The sequence below is a fragment of the Henckelia pumila genome, chromosome 1, assembly GCF_033568475.1.
Source record: "Henckelia pumila isolate YLH828 chromosome 1, ASM3356847v2, whole genome shotgun sequence".
In the NCBI taxonomy this organism is placed as follows: Eukaryota; Viridiplantae; Streptophyta; class Magnoliopsida; order Lamiales; family Gesneriaceae; genus Henckelia; species Henckelia pumila.
In genome coordinates, this window is record NC_133120.1 from 78,954,106 (window position 1) to 78,974,105 (window position 20,000).

The following is a 20,000-nucleotide window of genomic DNA, read 5'->3' on the forward strand; positions in this document are numbered from 1 at the left end:
TCACGGCCCTTCTAAATTAGATCTTGAAACAGAGAAGTGATGGAATACAGGCGTGGCAAATCTTGAAGGTACTCATAAATAATTCGTTTCAGTTCAAAAGTAGCTTTCAAGCAAAGACCAATCACTTGCTTTCTTTCATTTTATATCAAAGGGAAAGAAAAAGAGAGAGAAAGGAAAGAGAATATGTACAAATAACTCATTCCAAAAGGGAAAAAAAAAAACACATCATTACACTCCATGGTTTCAACACATAGTAGCTACTCGCATGCTGGTTTTGTATCAAAGCTGCTTAAACAGATTGCAAAGGCCTGAAAGGCCGAAAGGGGATATCGATAATCCATTGTAAATATATCTTTCCCTATCTTGCCAAATTGCAAGATCACTTTCTCTTGTTCGGAAACCGGAACATTCTGCGAAGATTCAGCAGCAGCAACAAGCTGAAAGTTCTTGACAGAAGCCACGGTTACACGCCCTCTGAAGTTCAAGCACCAGCATTGCAGTTGCTCGTGCCATCTCGGAGCTTTGTTTCTTAAAACCAGTGGTTCCGTAGCTTCACCAATTGATTTCTTTGGCTTATGAAAGCTCGTGGAAGTAGAAATCTCTGGAACGGGAATCGTGTGCATCCTGCAATTCATTCGTCTTGGCCCTCTCGTACGAAGCACGTTGAGCTCGTATGATATAGTAGCCACTTTATAGTTGCAAAGAGGTAGCCTTGGCGATACTTTCTTTGTTGAAATTCGCTTTCGAGACCGACCATTTGAGGGGATTTCGGAGTCGGATGGAGTTTGGCAGTCGTGAATAAAAAACTTGGAACCAAAAAAGTTGGACCTGTTGCAATAAGCAGTATGTTTTAAGAAACGCAACAATTCGCCTGACATGAATAAGAACAAGAATCAAAAGGAACCTCAGTTTTCCTAAATAGCTATTACTGCTCCTAGAAAAATCATCTGCGGACATGGATATTGGGAAATCTGTTTTTGTTGCCTTCCGGATCCTTTTTGCACCCAACAAAAATTTACTTGCCTCCCCTGAAAGAGCTGAATATGAATCTCAAAAAAGTCAGTAAACAAGAATCTTCCCAAAATATGAATCTGAACTACTTGTTACTGAATAAAATAGAAAATCAAGATTTAGTACAGTGGATCTCACCGGGACTCAAACCAAGGTACAATCGGTATGTTGAAGTCGACCGTTCCCTTCTGATAAAGCATTGGATCGGAGAATCTCTCGGTCCAGGCTAATACATAAATTCAAGAAACTATTAGTGACCATAAATCACCCTCGATTGATTCAAATAATTCAAACTACCTACCTGCTTGAGTGACATGGGAAAGGTGAGTAAACCACACTCCTCCGGAGTCCTAATGGCCTCCCTAGTTATTTCCCTCCATGATTTACAGACTGCTGCGCAAGAAACCACGGCCCTTCGAGCCGGCCAAGCGGTCTCATTGGCGTCTACTCTGCCGATGATATCTTGAAGCAACTCGGGGGGCATGTTTGCCCATGGGCTTTGTTGTACAAATGGATAAGAAGACGATGATTCCTCGGGTGCAACATGGTGATTTCTAATGCCTATCGGCCTCTTTTGCTCAGTTTGTTGCTTTCCCTTTTCATCTCTGCCATTTTCTCCAGTGAGGCACTCTTTGAAAGTGCACTTGAATGGCATTTTTCTTGGAATAGAGCAAGAAATTAAATTATACAAGGACAAAACTTTAGAATCTATGGCAAAACCCTCCACCAATTATTCAAGACTTGATCTCAAAATCCATGAGTATCCAAATCTACACCTTCCCACAGAGAGAAAACAAAGTCTGCATTTTCTTGGAACCCAGTGAAATATATTTCAGAATCCATATCCAAAAACTGTTGAAACTGAAATAAGTAAAATATATGAAAATGAAGGAGAATTATTCATGCTTACCTCACGCCCAATGCTTATCGAGATCCAAAATCGAATCTTTACGAAGCTTTCTCACGTTTCAGTGTCTCCTTTCCACATAATAATGGAAACACGCGTATGGATATATTTATGTATTTTGTATAGCTTCTACACCTAAAAAGGGTCCCAATGTCTGAAGAAAAATCAAAGACAAACAAATCGATGAATCAGAAAAGAGCCCATCTAATACTTCAAACATCCCACCATGTCCCCCACTTCTATTTCTCTCGTAACAAATTGAATCCTATTCATTTTTAAAATAAAATGTTCGTAAAGAAATGGGGTTTTATTGTTATCTTGAAAAATGAGAAACGGAACAGCGGGGATCTCCACAAGACACGAGCCCAAGCGCCACAGCCACCCCACCGCCACCGCGTATACCGAGATCACGGTGGCCGCTAGCGATTCTTGGGATTCCCCGAAAGCTTTTTACGTATCTTGAAATTGTTGCGTTTTCTTTTTTTTTTTTTTAATGGAAATTCAACTGTCCTTTTCATGTTTTCCGCTAAATTAACGGTCAGGTGATTGCGACTTTGTTACTACTTGTGTGCGCTGGAGATCTGGGCTACGTTAATAAATGTGAGAAATATATATTATCTGTAATATTTTTAAAAATATATCATCGGTGATTTTTTTTTATAAAAAAAAACTACACTTTATTTTAATAATTATTATAATTAAGAAAAAATTGCTTTTTTGTCCTTTATGTTTGTCATTTTGCGATTTCAATCATTTATATTTTCAGATTTCAGTTTTAGTCCGCTATCTTTATTTTTTTGGCAATTTTAGTCATTTTTTCCGACGTGGCGCTAACGTGACACCAATTCAGTGCTGATGTGGAGCTGACGTGTACAGTGCCACGTAAGCATTTTTTAATAAAAAGGACCGAAATTGCCAAAAATCAAAACATGCAGGACTAAAACTGAAATGTGAAAACATAGAGGATCAAAATCGCAAAGTGACTAACATATAGGACAAAATTTGCAATTCTCCCTATAATTAATAAAGATAATAGTAACTCTTTTGTGAGACCGTGAGACTCATATCAACTCTACTCATATTTATAATAAAAAAATAATATCCGTCTCATAAAATTTATCGAAAAATTGTGTCACGAATTTTTTTTAAGGAAATATTATTATCTAAATTTTAAGTACAAATTGTAGTTTTTTTTTTTCTTTACTTTTAGGCGATGATGATTATATTACTCGATCATTTTAACATGTATCCTCATGACTTCTTCATTAATATTTTCTCAATTCTCAAAATTATATAAATTAAAAAAAATGATGGTTACACATTTTGATGAACTAAATATTACTTTAGTTTTACACTTTTAACTTTTACTTGGAATTCTTTTCATCTCATATACATTATTTGAAAATTACTTCTAATTAACTTAAAATCTTCTCTAGATCTGTCGTCCCCTTTTCTTTTTTATATCGAACAAATTTCTTTCGTTGCTTCAATGGAGAAGCTTCGCGCTAATTACATCAGATTACTAGTATTGTTAAAAACACAACAACATTAAGTGTGCGAACCATTGAAATATAACAAATCAAGTTATTATATACTTTAGAAGAAGATCCAAACTATTATTATTATCGTCAAATTTAATTTTGGATAAAAGAAAAAAGAAAAAGAAAAGGAGTGGCATATATTTTTCAGTACATTATTAAGAAATTCAAAACCACTAGCCACTAAAGTCTAAAGTAGAAGAGTTAATTTGAAGAGATTAGGTGAGATGCTAAAAACAAAGACATGACTCAATGTGGAACCCCAACACTTTGCCTCGCCATTTATTATTTGTGTTCTTGCTATTGGAACCAATTAAGTGCAATGAGCCCACAATTTTATGCGATTGAAACATGAAAACCAATAAAATTTATATGTTATCCACTGTATATTTCAAAAATTAATTTTTGGACAAGTCCCATGTTAGTAGGGATGAACCTAAGATTTGGGACGTGACGACGAATTAATACATCTAGGAGAAGAAAAAAATTTGTGAGCAGAAATTTAAAATTTTTCGTTTCGAAGAAGATGGCCATCCACTTCCGATCCAGATCCAAATCGATCCACCAGGAGTGTTAGATGTATCAATCTTGGTTGTTGAGAGGAACATTCACAACGTGTATGCATATATATCCAATTTATATAGGACAAGCGCTAAAATAATTAAATATATTCGAGTATTTTAATATTTAAATTTAAAAAATTAATTTAAAATGTTTTTGTGATAAATGATAGATAAGAAATTCTTCTTGATATTTTTTCCCCTTTCACTCCATCTAATAAAGTTTCCTTTTTTTAAAAAAAATAGGATTATTTTGTTTTTTGAATAATATCTTAAAAATTGGTGAGATTTCTTAAAATATTTTTAAATCAATAATATTTTTTTAAGTTGAGTCGCAATTTTTAATAGAATTAATTTTCCGGTTCATAATGTGTCAGTAAATACTCGATAACAAAAACATTCTTAAAAATAATGAATAAAAATTTTACACTTTTAACCCCATTGCCCTAATTTACTTTCTGCAGAATTAGTTATTCAGCAGTGAAAATGAAATTGTTTGAGAGCTGCAAGATATAATTGTACAAGAAATATATGAAATGTGAATAAATAATGATATGGGATAGTGGAACTTTGTAAATAAAATTTGTATAAAATATTAGCGATTCAAAAAAAATTAACAAAAATTCAATTCGTTCAAACATAATAATAATTTAATTTTAAACTTTCGGTTTGTAGATGTGCAAGATTGAGTGGTTGTCATGTCATGAGACACCCACCACTACATATTATCTTCAAAAATTAAGTGTTTGGCCTATTTAGATAATTGAACACATATCAAATTGTCTGATTCACTGTACAACGGATATATGCTTGTATCCATCTAAAATCTAACTTGAGTTATATAACCCCAAATGTACAAAATTATACTCGAATCCACGTAACAAATTCTTCCATGATCACTCAAAAAAAACAAACATACGGATTATACAAATATAATAACATTAATTATTCTAAAATGGGGGAGATAGAAAAGGAGGCCCGACTAAGAGGTTATCGATAAAGCCCATATATAATATCAGTATGAAAAGCTCAAGTTGAGAGGTCCAATCCACATTTGCTTGGGCTCACCGTTCACGCAAATACACAACCAAACCATATGAACATCACAGGCCAAAATCGTAAATGTTTCGATGCAACGTAACTCAATTCTATTAAAATAAATAAATAATTTATAGAGTAGGCGTAATGGGACCAAAAGAAAAAAAAGCTCGAGTTTCGTACATTAATTTAAAAAAATGTTGATATTTACGATCTTGTTATTTACATTTTATTTGTGAATAAATTTGCACTGCATTCTACATATGAAGTGAAGTGTAGGTATCACAAATAAAGTGTAAATATCAACTCTCATTTAAAAAATCAAATATAATCGAGCTATATGAAATTATCTTCATATTTTGTGAATATAATTATGAAATTATACCAAAAAAAATCACATTGAATCACCAAAACTCACAATTTAAGTGATAATTTAATTTAAAAGCAGTTAATTTAGGCAATCAACTATAAATTAAATAAAATTTCCAAATTTCAAAATTAAGTTTTGAAATTCGTACTTTCAATCCATAAATTTTTAACCACGACATGAAATTAATTTATAAATATTAAAATCTAACATTAAATCAAAATTAAATTAAACGAGTCATAAATCAAATTTTAACGCGCACATAGGCCGAGAAAAAATTGATCAAACATCAAGCTATAAAACTCAAGGCTAAGAAATTCGATGATCAAGGAGAGGCAATGAAAAGTGCCGACGAAAAACAACGCCAAACTGAGAGGTGATGAACAAAGCGAAGATTGACATATCAATTTAGATAATAGCTTTGTTGTTGACGATGCATAAATATTATTCGATTTTTTAATAACTAATATAATATAATAATAATAATTAATTGAACAACATAATAAATAATATTTATAATATATATAATAAATTTTTTAAATAAATTTGGGGCCCGGGGCCCCACCAATTGTGAGGTCTGGGACCCTAGGATAGGGAGGTCAGGGCCGCCCCCTATTTTCCTACCTTTTGAAATCTAAGAGTCTATATCTCAAAACATATGTATAATTAATATTATATTTGTAACGCCCCACTGTATCAAGACGGGTATTTTCAGCGTGCTTATGTCCTCACTCACACGCACCCTAGAAAACTTCCCAAATGGTCACCCATCCTATAATTGCCCCAAGTCAAGCACGCTTAACTTTGGAGTTCTTATGTGATGAGCTTCCGAAAAAAAGATGCACCTTCTTGATATGAGTTGTACATATCAAATCTTTTGTACCTCTCATTCCGGTGTGGGATCGGTTCATTCATGTCACCCGTCGCCCATTCTTTGGTGGGGTTTCCATCTTTCAGGTATTAACCACCCATATTGCGGACCATGTACCGCCCTAGGACTTTTTGGCTCCGGGTGTCACATGTCCACCAGCTTCCGCTTGGTTCGTCCCCGAACCACACCGTACTGGGAGAGGCCAGGCTCTGATACCATTTGTAACGCCCCACTGTATCAAGACGGGTCTTTTCAGCGTGCTTATTTCCTCACTCACACGCACCATGAAAAACTTCCCAGGGGGTCACCCATCCTATAATTGTCCCAAGTCAAGCACGCTTAACTTTGGAGTTCTTATGTGATGAGCTTCCGAAAAGAAGATGCACCTTCTTGATATGAGTTGTACATATCAAATTTTTTGTACCTCTCATTCCGGTGTGGGATCGGTTCATTCATGTCACCCGTCGCCCATTCTTTGGTGGGGTTTTCATCTTTCAGGTATTAACCACCCATATTGCGGACCATGTACCGCCCTAGGACTTTTTGGCTCCGAATGTCACAATAATACTGACATGTCAAATCATACCACGCATTCCTTTTGAATTATAATATTGAATAAATATTTTTGATAAAACATTCATTCATTTTTTTTTAAAACAGTGTTAGGTATAAAATAGGTAAAATATCATAATTTAAAAGGAAAATTAAAATTGTCATTTTGTTTTGGCAAGTTTATTCTTTTTCATCTAGATTACTGATGTGACGTTGCATGTATCATATCGACATTAATTTAACACAACGTTTGCGCCACATTAGCTCCATATAAAATGATCAAAATTGTAAAAAAAAAATGAATATAATTAACTAAGATTGAAAATAAGACATCAAAATCGCCAATAGACTAATATAGAGAATAAAAATTTCAATTAACTCGTGACAATATTATATCTGACAAGTTTTCATGATTTCAAAGTATTTTTTAATGGAATAAAAGTTCATATATAGTACTTTTAGCAGACTTATTAAATTACGGGAAAAATTGAGCAGAAGGGTAAATTTAATTTATTAAGTTTCCTTTTCACACATGCATGTCAGCATGTGATATTTTATTTACTTACAATTTACAAAAAACAGATGAATTGGATTGGCAAAATCTCGACTCATGCCAAATTCAATACAATATTAGCAAAGTCTGTTGGACGGTTCGAAATCCCGCTACATAAAAGAGACAATTTTGATTAATAATATTAATTGTGACCCGTCTCATCCCTCTTAATGGAGGGTTGCGGAAATTAAAAGTCGGCTCAGCATATTAACACGTTAAACCATCCTACTTTTAATAATGCATCAAATGTACCCTTTAATCAGTCAACAATTTAATATCAAAATGATATTTACTCCATCGGGCAACTCAATTATGTTGGGCACACTAATTTTCAAATCCAACAAATTAATCACATTTTATATATAATTGATAGCAAATTTTCTCAATTTGGATGTCGAATACTAGTCATGTAATGTATATATATCAACAGTATCTTATTCTTTATCTATACCATACTATACTATTTAATAAATAATATGATTTTATATGCACTTAGAATAACCGTTTTATGGTGTCTTGATGTAACTATTTGAAATTAATCCAAAAATATCTCTATCATATTCTTTTATATTTTATGATTTTATTTTACCTTGAACAACCGCTTAAAAAACAGTCCTCATAATTTTATAATTATTGAACAAAATATTGTTTTGTAAATTAATTAGTTATTTTTTCTTATCGTTAATGCTCTAACAAAAGCTCAAAAAATTGGACATTTACTTTAAAAACGTTTTTAGTATTTTACAAGTTTAAAAAAATTAAAGTATGTGTTTGGATAAAAGTTTTGTAAAACGTTTTGAAAACTATTTTTAAAAAATGCTCTCCAAGTATAGTTTTTAAAGAACACTTTAAAAATATTTTGTGATGTTTTTAGCATGTACCCATGGAAGATACAGGTGAACAACATAACTTTTGAAATGTTAAAATGCTTTTATAGAACAGTTTTTATTATTAAAATAACTTTAAAAACATTTTATAAAAAAAATTTAAAAAACACTTTTATAAAAAAATTTATAAGTATATGACCAAACGGAATCGTAATGATCAAATTATTGCATCATTTTATATTTCAATCATTCGAATTTGTGTTGTATAAGTACTCACAAAAATGTCTTTCAACGTGTTCCATAATGAAATTTCCGAAATAAATAATATTGAAGATACAGAGCAAGAAATATTTTAAATTAAAAACATATATTACTCAATTTCACTCGAAACATGTTATATATATGTATAACAATTATATTAAAACAATTTTAAAAAAAACAATTATATAAAAACGCAACAAAATGCATATTTAACAATGACTATCTTCATTATGTTAAACACCTAGAATAACTAAATTTGGTGTCATAATACTATATTTATAAAGAAGAGCACCACTTATTAACCGAATTAAAATTAATTTGGTGAAACCCAATATGAAATATCTAAAATACCTTTAAAAAAACAAAATCTCTATCTCTATTTCAATCTCAATCTCAATCTCAATCTCTATTTATATTTTAAACTTCATTTGTCCATGATTTTCTCTATTTGTGTGCCTTGATTTTATTTTTAAATTTAAATTAATTTGAAACAAAAATACATTACATATATATACACACAATAAATAATATTTATATTTTAATTACACACGCAACGCGTGTGCAGACGTTACTAGTCTTTTTTTTTATAATACAAAACCTCTTTTCTTGAGTTTATTTTTATTTAATACAGATTATCATGAAACCCGTTTAAGTAGTAAATTTACATCTTATCTTTAGCATAATATTGGAACAAATTTTCCTAATTAATCATATAACTCATAATATAAAAAAATCTTTAAATTTCAATATCGCAAAACGATTCTGGAAACATCTACCGGATCCCCACCAAATTATGCACCAATGCTAATAATATATATATATTATTATATATATATATATATATAAGTTATGCCATCGTTATCAGGAGCAAGGCAAAGACTTTGGGAATTACGATGATATGACATGCCACTTTGAAAGTGGATATACATGCGAATAATTAAATATTTTATATTTTCATGGAAATCTATGGGCTCTTCTCACAACAAACCCTGAAAATTGTAATTTATTCAAAAACAGTATTCGTACCAGACGAAAAAATGAAAATATAAACTAAAATACACAAAACTGGCTTCCAAATGTCACAAGTCTTTTGTTTTACAGTACACCATATATAATAAATTATAAGACATTATATGTTGGATAAGATCGAAAACAGATTTTGATTAGACCCCACCAATTTTCTAGCATTATCTTTGTATTAAAGACATTGCAAAAGTTGATGAGATTAATTTGTGACTACTCTTGAAAATTTCAGTGGCACTCTGCTAGAAATAAAATTTAAACTTGCATGCAATTATGGGTTCTCTCATGGCAGGTTGGGATTCTCCTGCATCAGACCCTAATTCTGGTAATTAGTAAATTTCTATATATATGCATGCCCTTTTTTTTGGTGGTCTAATAATTCTCAAATTAAATGGATGCTTAATTTGTGAATTTAATTGATCTTTTTTAGTACTTTGTACAATCTTTAGATCAATTACTTGAATTAATTGATTAACCCTTCGGTGCTAATGATTCGAGTAAAAAATAGTTATGTTATTTTTAATTCAATTTATCATGTTGTCTGACTCTGATTCTCATGACTCAAAATTTTTATGTATGATTATTTTTGTAAAATATAAGTTGAACTTTTTTTCTTTTTTTTTTTCTTTTTTTTTTTTTGATTTTTGCAGTGAAGTTGAGAAGGAACAAGTCACTAACAAAAGAAGGGATAGAAGCCTTTTGGAATAGCAAGAAGCGGAAAGAAGAGGAACACCTCAGAGATATTTCTCTTCTGTCTCCAAGAACTCGGGTTTCTTTTTCCTACCTCAAATCTCTTAAATCAATTTGTCACAAATGTTTTATTTTTATATATAATTTGTTTTACCGTCCGTTACACAAATTAATCATGATATATAACACAAAAACTCCGACGTCTTCTCACGTGAAGTTTTATTAGAGAAGTTTTTGACTCGACCGAACTTATGAAAAAATTAATATTATTTTTTATTGAATATATGAAACAGATCGACTCATCTCATAAAATTAGTGTGATTCTTTCACAATAGTCAGACCTACTGATTAAATACATATACACGAGAAGCTACATATGTTAGTGTGGAACTCGTGAAAATTTGAAACGAATTAAAAACAGACTTGCGACCATGCATGTAGAGTAGTAGCATAATTTCGTGGAGAGGTTAGAATTCAAACCCAAAAAGGGATTGATTTATGTGATTAAAGTAGCTAGCAAGAATTTTGGGTGCCTTAATAAACTTAAGGGTTTAAAATGTCTTTTTTTTTTATATGTAACTTGTCAACAAATATATATATAAGTATTAAATGTGTAATAACGTGACTCGAATAGGATATTTTGTTCGAGGAAGCTGCAAGTAATGAGGCCGGGAAGGAGCTCTTGGACATGATGGAAAATGCGTCAAATCTAGATAAATTAATACAGAAAAATGGCTGGTAATTTGCTTCAATTTTTGTAACCATAAAATTAGACTTGATTTTGTTGAGTTATTATTATTATTTAGTAAATTAAATTTTGTTACGATTAATGATATGTGGATCCATTTTTTAGGTGGATAAGCAGCAATTCGGCTTTTTTAAATGAGCCGCCGGTTATTGCAATGGAGAGCTCTAACAAAACGTATGCGTCACATTTCCATGTTGCTAATATGACCGAGTCGGCTCGGGATCCAGACCAAACCCAGATCAGTCCAGCTTGATGTTTTTCCCAATCGAATCGCAATAATTAATCATATGTTAAACGTCGTGTTTGATATAAAATAATAATAATATAACAACAATAATAATAATAATAATAATAATAATAATAATAATAATGAATAAAATAGGAGTTGTAAATAGGTGTATTTATTCGGTTTTGTTTTATATTTGATGGTTTTGTAGGCATTTTCTTTTGTTTTAATTAATGTGAGATAATTTTTCTTTTTTTGGGAGACGATTGATTTCCGTTTTTGCTATATCATGTCTATGTAGAGGTAATATCCTTTTGTATACATTGATACATTGATGAACACAATTGAAATTTATGGGTCATGACTATCTATGGGCTAAATATATTATGATCCATGAATACTTGCAACTTGAGCTGCTTGTGTATTTTGACAAAAATTAAACCTACATATATATGGGCTAAGTATATTAAAAGAATTGGGCAAGAGTCTGCTGGGCAAGAGTCTTGCCCACACATTTGGTCCGAACGAGTTCTTCTTAAAATAGCCATTTTGTTTTAAACCTCACATTCCTTCTAAGATGTTTCATGCGGTCGCAATGAGTTGAGTTGAGACTCGATCCATCCATCCAAACTATATGAAGGATCCAAAATCTGCATCCAAATCTACTTTCAAATATTTTTTCATAGCGGCCGCGGTTTGCTAGGATTGAAGATTTTATGAATGATGCCTGCATAGCATATTCTCTCCAGTTTCCTTAAACTTAAATCTGCAGGGTCTTTCTTGATCAATAGGTTTTGGCAATGTCATATCGAGGGTTATATTAATATAAGATGTTCATGTGAACATCTTATATAAAAACATAAAATATAGGGGTCGCCAATATTTTTTATTTTTAAAACAACTTGTGTAATTACATGGAACATGAACATCTTATATAAAAACATAAAATATAGAACCGTCGCCAATATTTTTTATTTTTAAAACATCTTGTGTAATTACATGGACGATGATGGTAGCTTGATATGTATGAGCTTGAACAGCTTTGCCTGAAGTTAGCGAATTCGACCCATTACGCTCAAACTGGCTAGCTCTAATTATGTGTGCTTCATTTTACTTTTGTTTTATTAATGTCGTTATTTGTTATAAAATTTTATTGGTTGTTTATGAAATTTTTCCGAATATTGTAAATCTATTTTTGAATGTTGGAAAATTGTACATTAAATTTATTTTCGAATTTTGTATTTTAAATGATTTATAATACTGAAAAATTATGTACTAAATTTTAAATTTTTTTGGTTTTTTATCTGAAAAAAGATAAACGATTTTTCACCGTTTTTGTAGATAATTTAAAATTATGATTGAAGGTCCTGTTGTTAAAAAAAAACACGTTCAAAGACAAAAAAAAAAAACCCATTGTTTTAGAATTAGAAGCTGTGTTGACAAAGGAGACGCTCAAAAAACCAAAGATTAAAAAATTGTTGTTAGACTTTTTCTTTTAGGGATCGGTCACGACATCTGTCCCATGCTCCCATGCACTTGACTAATAATTGTCTTCATAACTTTCAGCAGGGTAATTTTCAATTATTAAAAAAATACCAAGTAAAAATATGGGCAACTTGTAGATAACTCCCTAAATCAAACATAACTTTCAATTTACTTTCTATATTTGTCATTCCGAAAATGCCCTTGTCGTTATTTTAATCATTATTATTTCTTGAATTATCAAATGTGGAATCGGATTCAAAATCTGATTTACTTGATTCATCAAGATAATAAATATTTTCATCATCGTATGAAAATTCAATTGTTTCTACGGGATAGAATCCAATAGTATATATTTCTTGAAGAAGTTTAATTTTATTTTTCTTTTCGTTTCGTTTTGGACATTCATTCGCATAATGTCTTTCTTCGTTGCACAACCAACATGTGCAATTCTTTCCTTTACCCTTTGGGCAAGGTGGTTTTTTGTTATCAAACTTTTTATAAAATTTTCTTTTATAAGGTTTTCTGAAGAAATTCTTTTTAAATTTCTTTTTCTTATAGGGAATAAATTTCTTATTAAAAGATTTATAAGGTTTATTAAATTTATTCTGTTTCTGTCGTTTTAAATATTTGTGTGAAATTTTTGTTTTGCAACCGTATTCTTTTACTGTGAATTTCATTTTATCACAACAAAGTTTATTGTTTTGTTTGTAGGATTTAGAGATTCTTTTATTTAGTGTTACTTCATGACATTTCTTTGTTATTATGTCTTTGATGAATTTAATAGCTCCTCCTAAAGTTTTAGCATAAGGACTAGTTAAGAATTCATTTTTATTATGTATAGGTATATTAGGTATCTTATTAAAGATACTTAGTTTATAATGTTCCTTTTTATCAGCATCTATTAATTGATAATAATTTGTTTCATAATCACAAATAAATTCTTCTAAGTAACATAAATTGCATAATTTAATATTATCTAATATAAAGATTGCTCTATTTTGTTCTATATTCTTAGCTACCAAATTAGCATCATTATTAGAAACTCCTAAAAATTCTTGGTACAAGGCATCAACAAATAGTTCGAAATATCGATGTCCTGTCATTCCTTGTGGTAGATTAGTAATTACTAGGTTTTCAGTCCAAGTTCTTACTGCTCCTATCCAGTGTCATTTTTATCATCCCATGAGTTAAAACTTGAATATTCTCACTTTTTTCTAATAATGGTGTTAATTGAATTTGTACTGATAGTTCATTTGCCCAATGATCTATCTTTGATTTTCTTTCTTTGGCTGTTGAACATCGTAAATCTAAGATATTTTGTTTCACAAATCCTGATGTTTTTTATTCTCTAAGAATATCTCTAACATCTTTATAAGATCCAGAGTATTGGTCTCTGTTATATTTAAATTCTTCATCATCTCTTCCACCACTACCTTCTACATTCGTTCGTAGATTTAATCGTGGTCTAGAATCATCTTCAGATTCTGATTCTGAAATATCCATATCTCTGTATTGTTTTGAGTCCTGATGTGAATGATATAATTCTGAATGATATAATTCTTCTGTATTTACTCCTATTTATTCAAAATCAGATGAGTCGGTTTCACTAAACATCTCCATACTTATGTTTGCCATAACTAAGGGAATTTCTATATCATGATTCAATTTTGAATGGTGGTTATTCTTCCATTTTTCTTTTTCCTTTATCTATTGGAAGAACTTCCTTAAGATAGTTTAATATTTCATTACTATGTTTTTCTTGTTCAATTATTAATCTAGTCGTTACTAAATCAATATATTCTTTGAAATTCTTCTCTAATTCTTGTATTGATAGATTGATCTTATTAATATTATTTTCTAAATCTCCTAGATCTTTTTCTAATTTTATTAAGGACGTCATTGCGATGAGGTTGACTCATTAACAATAGCTTGTTTAATTTTAAGAATATTTTGATTCATAGTTCCAATCTTATCAAGAATATCTTCATCATTTCTAGCAAATGATAACGATCTTCTTGGTACAGACTGTTTTGTGATTTGGAGGTCATCTGAACTCCATATTTTATAGGGATTTATTTCTTCAATAAATGCTTTTCGAGGGTGTTCAATTCTTGTAATATTTTCAAACATTCTTTCAACAGAAATAGTTGGTTTTGTTGAAATTATTCCTGTTTGAGAATTATTACTTATTGCTAAACCGACAACATAGTTTATATTGATCGGATGGTTTCCTGTTAACATAAGATTATTTCTATAAAAGTAATAATCTAATGTTAAAACGTCACTTATGTTTTTATCAAAAAGAGATATATTGTATTGTGGATAAATACAAAATTTCATCTTTTTGTAACATAAATTTCCTTCAATTTTTCCAAGGATAGAATCCTCGAAATTACGTATTCTTTTGTCACGAACTGTTATTTCAATTGGTGTATCTATTCCTTCTCGGTAGTGAGCTGATATTATTATTTCAATTCCTCCGATATGAACATATTTCAGTTCAGATCGTTCTTTTTCACTGGCTTTTGCCATGATGGTATTAATATCTTGAGTTGTTAATAACTTCAGAGTATTAGACCTTGATTCGTTATTTATTTTACATGATCGTTCTTTTGTACGAATCGAATAATAAATTAAATTTTTTCAGGGATTAATAAAATTTGAAATCTTACTTAGTATTCCTGGTTGGTCTATTAGATTTGTTTTTGAATTAAAAAACCCTGTTTTCTGTATTTCAGCAAACTTGCTTTGATTGAATATAATATTCAAATTATACTCTTGGTTTTCTTCAGATTCTTCAGATTCATCGACCAGGTTGTTTTGATTTGGAATTGTTACTTATGTCATTTTAACAGATGATAGAACTTCTTAATTTTCTTAAGGCTATTAAAAGCCTTTTTGTCGAATCTATCTGTTCTAATAAATTCTGAAAATCTTCGAAACTATCAATTGAAGATTGACAATTTTTAAGATGTTTCAAATTGTTTTCACAATTTTCTATATCAAAATTTATATTTTGAGAATATAAATTAAAGATATTCATTTTTGTATTTTCATACATTTTCCATTTAGTAAAAATTGTTACTTTTATTATTTTATTTTTTGTTGATCGGATTTCGATAACAAAGTTTGTTCTTATTCATAACATATTGTTATGTCTTCAATTTCATCGTTTTCAGAAATTTGAATTATCATTTTCCAGTTGCTTGAAAAATGTTCTTTTTTATGATTTTTGAAATAAAAGGTTTGGAGATCTTTTATTTTTATTCCATAATTGATCTATTTGACGTAAATCTTTTAGTAAGATTATTTTATCAAATAAATTTTTAATCTCAATATCTAAAGTTAATCCAGGCATTAATAATTTGCTTTATTTAAGCTCTAATACCAGGTTGCGGAATTCTTCAAATTCTTATGAATTTTCTTATTCATGGATTTATAGATCTGATTCATGGATTTTCAGATCTGATTCATTTATAACAGATAAATATTTTCATATTAGTTTGGCTCCATTCATGGATTATTAATACAAATTTTAGTTGATAAATTGATTCAAATATGGTTAAATCAGAAGTATTTAAACGATATTCACGAAATGTATCATATTCATGATCATCTTCTATTTCGAACCAGTTTTTTATTATTAATCTTCCATTTCTTATAAAGGATGATGACATGATTAATGTATTTTGACTATTTCTTTGAATTAAGGGCTGTAGGAGGTTTAGGAAGGTTACCTTGTTTGAATGAATCTTGGTTTTGAGCAGAGGCCAAATCCTTGCTTTCCCTTAACGATCACTTGATCAACTGGTACTTGCTCTATGGATCTCCAGGTTTACTCTTAACCATGAATATTCAATGATTGGTTTTCAACCTTATCCTCCTTACGCCCTGCTTGTTTAGTTATTAGCCATAAGACTTATTTTGTTTCTGATTTTATGTTTCTTAGTTTCTGATAGTTTTCATACGTCTTGTATGAACCAGATTATAAGAAACTTTAAGAAGAGAGAGATACTCAAACTTCACTTACACCTTTTTTTTACAGCACAAAACATCTCCTTTTATAGGCGTGGAGAAACGCATACATAATTAAAAATAAAAGAAAAGAGGGGGACCACCCGACACTACATAATGGAAACAGCTCATTTTACATCTGAGTGGATGCCTTTAACATGTGGTGTGGTCCACGATTTCATTTGTTTTTACATTGTGTTACTCTCTGAATCACTGGTGCATTCAGACCATTTCTTTATTGGTTTGTCTTCTTTGACAGCTGGTTTGTCCTCTTTGACATCTGCTTCTTCTGTCTGAATGGGTTGGCAATGTCCACATTTGTGAGTGGATATCATTGTTCTTAGTTTTTGACATAACATTTGTTGGGTTTCTCGGGTCATGTCAACTCTTGCTTCATAGATTGGAGCTTCGAATTGAGCTAACATGGCTTGTTCTTTCTTTTGGATTGTCTCCTTGTGTCCAGTGGTTAATAAAATTTTACTGGTTGCAAAATTTATTTTAACCTTTGAGTTTCCATCAATCTTTCCTGTCTTTGAGATCATATCAATCAATGTTTTTATTCTTATCTCAGGAAGTGTTGAGATATCCATTACTCGTTTCTCTTCATTTGATCCTTCGAATAAGAACTTGTCTTTTTGTTTTCGACATTGAATATATACCATTGGTTGATAGAATTTGTTATCATCCCAATCTGGAAGGGTTGAGTGAATACTCAATGTTAATACTGGATCGTCCTTAAAGACTGCTTTCTTGAACTGGATGATACTATTTCTCAACTGATATGGAAATAGTTCTATTTCTTGATTGTTGGGACTGACTTCCAATCCACTTAATAATCCATTTGAAAAGAATCTTGCGACTTCATGCGCTGGAGCACCTTGCAGTGTTCTTGCTCTTGATATGCTCTGTGTGTCACAAGTTTGTAGCCAAGATTCTGCAGATGGTTTGGCTATTCTCAAATAGTTTAGTGTTTCAAAGAATTCAGTCTTGAGTTTTTCTGAAAAATTTGTTTTCTCAAAAATTGGTATTTGTGGTCGCAGATTGACCATCTTTCTTTCTTTCTTTTCAAGGGCACTTTTAAACGTCCTTTCTTCATTTTTATTTTTCTCGGTGCTGGCTGTGTCCACCGGTTCTTTTTTCTTTTCTTTTTCTTTGTCAGTGTTGGCTGTGACCACTGACTGTTTCTCTTTTATCTCCATTATTTTGTCAAATGGAGTTGCCATTTTGATTGGTGTTCTTGGTGAGGATGATGATGATGAAGTTATCATCTTTTCTTCTGTCCTTTGAATTTTTCTACTCAAATTCCTTTCTTTTAGTTGAAGAATTTGAATTTCTTCCTACAATTCAATCAATTGTTCTTTTAATTGACTTAGTTGCTCCATCTTGATTATACTCTGCACAAGAAAACATATTTATATATATAATGGTTAGTAAAATAACTCTTTTCGTGAGTAATTCAGATAGTTTTATTATGCGTATCATTGCATTTATAAATTCTTTTGCAAGAATTGAATCAATCTTAAATTGATTATTTTACTCAAAGAGTAATTTATGTTTCTGAATATAAATCTCATTTCTTCAATTTATATTCCCCATGCTTTCTGAGGCATGTTCGGATGACTGAAAGTCATAAAATAATTCATGTTTCTGAATATAAATCTCATTTCATCAATTTATATTCCCCATGCTTTCTGAGGCATGTTCGGATGACTCACAGTCATTTTCTGGATCACTTAGGATCTCCTTTATTATTCCGTTACTACGGATAGTATAGTTTGGATGAAGTTCTCTGGTTAATGCGTCGGGTAATGAATTATCCGTTTCTTTGACATGTTGGATCTCGAACTGATAATGGTTCAATTCAAATTGCCATCTAATTAGTCTTGCCGCATTTCTCCCTGCATTTCTTGATATTTTCCTTGTTTTGAAATATGTTAAATTCATATTATCTGTTTTTACTAAAAACGGTTTAGAAATAAGATAAATTTCATAAGTTCTTATTGTGAATATTAAAGCTAATAATTCTTTTTCATTCGAATGATAATTTAATTGTACATCTTGAAAAGTTCCTGATGTATAGTTGCATAATTCTTCATTATTTCTAGTAGCTGTTTTAGTAAGTTCTTCTAAATTTCTTTCTCCAGTATAAGCTTTTAAACATGCTCCCCAGTATTCATCTGAAGCGTCTGTTTCAATTATTATTATATCTTTATTTGAAGGAAAATATAATTCAGAAAGATTACTAATTATTTTCTTTTTAATAGTGTCTATGTAATTAGTATCTTCTTTCGACCATTTCCACTTATAGTCCTGTTTAAGTTTTACCTTAAGAGGTTTTCTGATTTTCTGCAAGTTTCTTAATGTAATTTCCAGAATAAGTTAATAATCCTAAAAATATTCTTAATTGATCTTTATCCTTGATTTCACTAGAAAAATCATGAATTTTCTTAAGTATATGCGGTTGTAAACAATGTTTTCCATCTTCTATTTGTAATCCTAAATAATTTATTTTTGTTTTGAATAATTGTGCTTTCTTTTCAAAAAGTATAATTCCATCTTTATGACAAATATCTAAAACTGTCATGAGATCTTTATAATGTTGATCTAGTGTTTTTGAATAAATTAATATGTCATCTATATAAACGCAACAAAAATCTATATATGATTTAAAAGATTCATCCATATATCTTTGAAAGATACGTGCTTGTTTAAGTCCGAAAGGTAATACAGTCCATTGATACTGTCCTTTTGGACAACTGAATGCTGTAAGTAATTGTGTTTGTGGTTCTAGTTGAATTTGCCAGAATCTTGATTTACAATCTAAACTGGAAAAATATTTCATTTCTCCTATATAAAATAGTAAATCATTCTTATTTGGGATATAATATCCATCCATAATTGTTGCTTTATTCATCTTTCGATAATCAATTACCATTCTTTTCTTATTAGTATCTTTCTTACTGACATAAAAGGCTGGTGAAAAGTGTGGACTTTTACTAGGGATGATTATCTTAAGTTTTAATAATTCTTGAACTTCTTTTTCAAATTTTTTTGCATCATCCATGTTACATCTTCTTGGTGCTTCACGGATTGTGATATTAGGGTCTTTGAGTTTTATTGAAGCAATGAATTGTTTTCTTTTCTTAATTTTGTCCTGAGGATTTTCAACATATATCATGAAATTTCCTCATGATTTTTTTTTTCAGGATTAATCGTTAAAATATTTTCTATTTTTAGTTCTATTGGATTTGTATTTCGTTTATGAAAATTCTTTGTAAATCCTTCATTTCCTACGCGAAATGCTGTTCGTATTTTGGAAATGTAAATCA

At 30.5% G+C, this 20,000-nt stretch overlaps 2 protein-coding genes across 4 annotated transcripts; one reads left to right on the forward strand and one right to left on the reverse strand.

Moving 5' to 3' along the window:
* Nucleotides 1-93: 93 nt before the first annotated feature.
* Nucleotides 94-2,399, reverse strand: LOC140880753 (tubby-like F-box protein 5). 3 transcript variants are annotated; one of them, XM_073285497.1, is made up of 5 exons: nucleotides 1,922-2,399; nucleotides 1,313-1,670; nucleotides 1,150-1,237; nucleotides 905-1,037; nucleotides 94-828 (listed from the first exon to the last, which is right to left on the reverse strand). In XM_073285497.1, the coding sequence occupies exons 2-5, from the start codon at nucleotides 1,664-1,666 to the stop codon at nucleotides 258-260; spliced, it is 1,146 nt and encodes a 381-aa protein (XP_073141598.1). In that variant the 5' UTR covers nucleotides 1,667-1,670; nucleotides 1,922-2,399; the 3' UTR covers nucleotides 94-257. The 3 variants fall into 3 exon arrangements, with proteins under 3 accessions (XP_073141598.1, XP_073141589.1, XP_073141578.1); XM_073285488.1 differs by having other exon boundaries at nucleotides 1,313-1,811; nucleotides 1,922-2,398; XM_073285477.1 differs by having other exon boundaries at nucleotides 1,313-1,820; nucleotides 1,922-2,398.
* Nucleotides 2,400-9,675: 7,276 nt separating this feature from the next.
* On the forward strand, nucleotides 9,676-11,482 carry LOC140875898 (uncharacterized). The gene is made up of 4 exons (XM_073279728.1): nucleotides 9,676-9,833; nucleotides 10,159-10,277; nucleotides 10,833-10,936; nucleotides 11,052-11,482. Exons 1-4 carry the CDS (start codon nucleotides 9,782-9,784, stop codon nucleotides 11,197-11,199), a joined length of 423 nt encoding a protein of 140 aa, XP_073135829.1. The 5' UTR covers nucleotides 9,676-9,781; the 3' UTR covers nucleotides 11,200-11,482.
* Nucleotides 11,483-20,000: the final 8,518 nt, after the last annotated feature.